Genomic DNA, 3425 nt, shown 5'->3' on the forward strand with positions numbered 1-3425 from the left:
GATTATTTAAAGATATACATTCTATTATCTTTCTTCCTAACTCTAGCCCAACAATGTACCAATTCCAAACAAAGGAAAAAAAGGACATATCCTGTCTTGATGGCAGCCCTGTTGCAATGACCCTGACTTATAATTCTTTCCTGCTATCCAGGCCTCTTAGATGAGGGTGGACCCAGGTCTGAAGGAGTGTCAAAGGCCAAACCAAAAACCCGGAAGCGGTTAGAAGAAAGCCAAGGAGACCCCAAGCCAGAGGCAGTGAGGTCAACCAGTAGTGACAGGTAAGGAGAGGGGGAGGCTCCTGCTTGGGGTCCTGGCCCTGTGAGTCACACACTGTCCAGGAGGCCCTTTCTACAGATTAATGACACCTGGGATGGGCAGGCTTCTGCAGGCCATGAGTGTTGAATGCATAAGCTTGAGAAATCAATTTTGGTCAAATTGATGATGCACCTGTGGAGAGAGTCCTGAGGAGCTAGAGAAAATGGGGGGTGTGGAGAGATGGCCTGGGAAACTGGTGGGGTCAGCAGTCCAGGTCCCAAACCTTGACTGCGAGTAGGAGTTTCAGCTTCTACTTCAGGCCCTGGGCAGGGAGCATTAAAGGCAGAGTGACATCATCTGGATCCCCACCTTATAAAGGCAGGTAAATAATGCCTGGCAAATACCTTCTATATGTCACACACCTGGCCTTTAATCCTCACAGTCACCCTATGAGGTAGCCAGAGCCTGAGCTAAAGATGGGAGTGGCCATTCCTGCACTACCCACCCCTACCCCAACAGTGGCAGTGGGGGGAGACCAAACTATTAGGTGGTCAAATGAGCAAGAAATTGCAAGACAAAATGGGCCCAGGTCTGTAGGTGTTCCCGTGGCTCCTCTTACAGTGGCTTGTCTCTTATAGGATCCCATCGGGTTCCTTGGAAAGTCCTCTGGCTTCTGAAGCCGATCCTGAGAGGCGTTACCACTCGACCAGCTCTGACCAGGACCCTGCGGCAGGCAGAGAGAGCAGCCCAGTCTCGGGCAGCAGCCCCTTTCAGCTCCCAGCTTCCTCAGACGAAGACATTATTGACTTGAAGTAACAAGAGTCTGAATCTCGTTTGCCATTTTTCATTTTCTTATGGAGGTTTATACTCTTTAAACAGTTCCCAAGTCACTTCTCAACAAAATGTGGCTTTTAGCCTGTCATTGATCTCTTGGACCAAACCTTCTGCAACTCGGCCAGTTTAGGTCACTCTCCAATGTCCAGTGCCATCTTCCTTGACCTTTGTTTCTTTCTGTTCAGAAACCATCAGTCCCCTTGTAATAAAGGCGGTAGATTTCACTGAAGTTTTAGATTGAAACTTTGAATAAATCAAAAATGTTCATTCTTAATTTACTGCAACCTCTTATATTTTATATATTTAGATAGAAAATTATTTTTCATTACAGTTTTGATTTGTGTCATGTAAGTGTTTCTTTTATAAAGAAAGAAGGCATTGCTTTTTAACTTCATTATAAATAAGTTTTCTTTCTATACCTTTGGCCCCTGTTGCTGTTTCAGTTCACCATGATTGAAACCAGCTATGTTCCTTCCTGTAGATGCCTGAGAAAAACTGGTTAGATCTCAGAAGCTCCTCTTTCCTCCAGTGTCTCTTGAAAAATAATAAAGTATTGGGTGGTGCCTGTGCCTCAGTGGGTAGGGCGCTGGCCCCATATACTGAGGGTGTTGGGTTCAAACCCCACCCCGGCCAAACTGCAACAAAAAATAGCCACGCGTTGTGGCAGGCACCTGTAGTCCCAGCTACTCGGGAGGCTGAGGCAAGAGAATCGCCTATTTGGAGGTTGCTGTGAGCTATGATGACATAGTGAAAAAAAAAGAAAGAAATAAATAAAAATAATAAGGTATAGGAGCTAAAAAAAAAAAAAGAAAGAAAAATAAGGTATAGGAGCTGTCAAGTCTTAAGATTATTTTACCTGGTTTCATTGTTTCTCTGCAATCACATACTTAGGAACAGTTACTCCTTGTGGTCAAAAGTATTCTCAAACACCTCCTCTTGTGTGGAGGTCTCCTTTGCTCTTTCCTATGAACCAATGGATTATCCATTTTCTCATAACATATCTGCCTTCCCTGGCTCCCTCTTCAAATGAACAGAAAGAAATGTGGATTGGGCCAAGTGCAAAAATAATGGCGTAATGTCAGCCATTAACCAGGGGACATCACAGGGAAGAAATCTAGTTTCACTAACATTGTTAAAAAAAAAAAAAAAATTGTGTCATCATAGCTCACTGCAGCCTTCAACTTCTGGGCTCAAGTGATCCTCCTGCCTTAGCCTTCAGAGTAGCTGGGACTATAGGCATGTACCACTGCACCTGGCTTTTTTTTTTTCGTAGAGACAGGGTCTTGTTCTTGTTCAGGTTGGTCTCCAACTCCTGACCTCAAGTGATCCTCTCACCAGAGCCTCCCAAAGTGTTAGGATTAGAGATATGAGCCACTGTGTCCAGTCATTTGTAAAAATTTTAATCTGGCCAAGCAAGGTGGCTCAGGCCAATAATCCTAGCACTCTGAGAGGCTGAAGCAGGAGGATCACTTGAGATCATGATTTCCAGACCAGCCTGAGCAAGAGACTCCATCTCCACAAAAAGTAAAAAAATGAGCTGGCATCGTGGCACACACCTATAGCCCCAGCTAGTTGGGAGGCTGACATAGGAAGATCACTCAAGCCCAGGAGTCTGAGGTTGTTGTGAGCTAAGATGCCACTGAACTCAGGGTGACAGACTCTGTCTCAACAACAACAACAACAAAAGGCAACTGCATGAACCTGATCGTAAAAGTTTTACTCTGTGTGAAGGTAATTTACCTTTGGCTCTAGCCTAGCTGTTTCCATTTTCTTATATCTCTTCTTGCCTACATCACTATCAAGAGAAACTTTCAATTATTTACCCCCTGTTAAAGCAGCTCTGAAGAGTTTTTCTGCATGTCTTTTTAAGTGCAAAGAACTGTTTCTCGAGACTTTGAAAGAGGATACAGAAATGTGGGTCCTGTCTGCTCGTGGGCCTTGCACATCGTAGGAAGAACTCCTTTCTCCATCTTTTGCATGAACAGTTCAGCATGATAAGCCCACGCTGGAAGCTGCCTGGCTCTTTGACAGAAGGCAAAAGGCAAAAGAGTAGCAAAGACAGTGCTTTTCAGGTGTACCCAAGTGGGGCAGTTTATGACAGTCGTTAGCCTTAGCATCCCCACTCTTCCCTGTTTTGCTGTGCCCTTTTCAAATAGGGGGAAACATTATCAACCCCAAAGTGTACCTCAACCCCACCAACAGTTTTGTGAACTATGTTTTATTGTTCCTGCTTTTTAAATAAGGAAATTGAGTCTCAGAGGGACCAGAGATTTGAACCCTGAGTCCTTGCTTTCTGCCCTGTCCACCTCAGGGAGCCAGTCTGAGTGCCTTGTGGC

At 44.8% G+C, this 3425-nt stretch overlaps 1 protein-coding gene across 1 annotated transcript in view; it reads left to right on the forward strand.

The window, feature by feature from the left end:
* GARNL3 (GTPase activating Rap/RanGAP domain like 3) overlaps window positions 1-1363 on the forward strand; it is a 140746-nt gene extending 139383 nt beyond the window's left edge. Inside the window, exons 28-29 of the mRNA XM_003785425.3 lie at window positions 152-278; window positions 894-1363. Coding sequence (XP_003785473.1) covers window positions 152-278; window positions 894-1071 — 305 coding nt within the window. The 3' untranslated portion in view covers window positions 1072-1363. The remainder of the gene's footprint in view (window positions 1-151; window positions 279-893) is intronic.
* Window positions 1364-3425: the final 2062 nt, after the last annotated feature.

Source organism: Otolemur garnettii, unplaced genomic scaffold (assembly GCF_000181295.1).
Source record: "Otolemur garnettii isolate 467f Iridium unplaced genomic scaffold, OtoGar3 scaffold00014, whole genome shotgun sequence".
Classification (NCBI taxonomy): domain Eukaryota; kingdom Metazoa; phylum Chordata; class Mammalia; order Primates; family Galagidae; genus Otolemur; species Otolemur garnettii.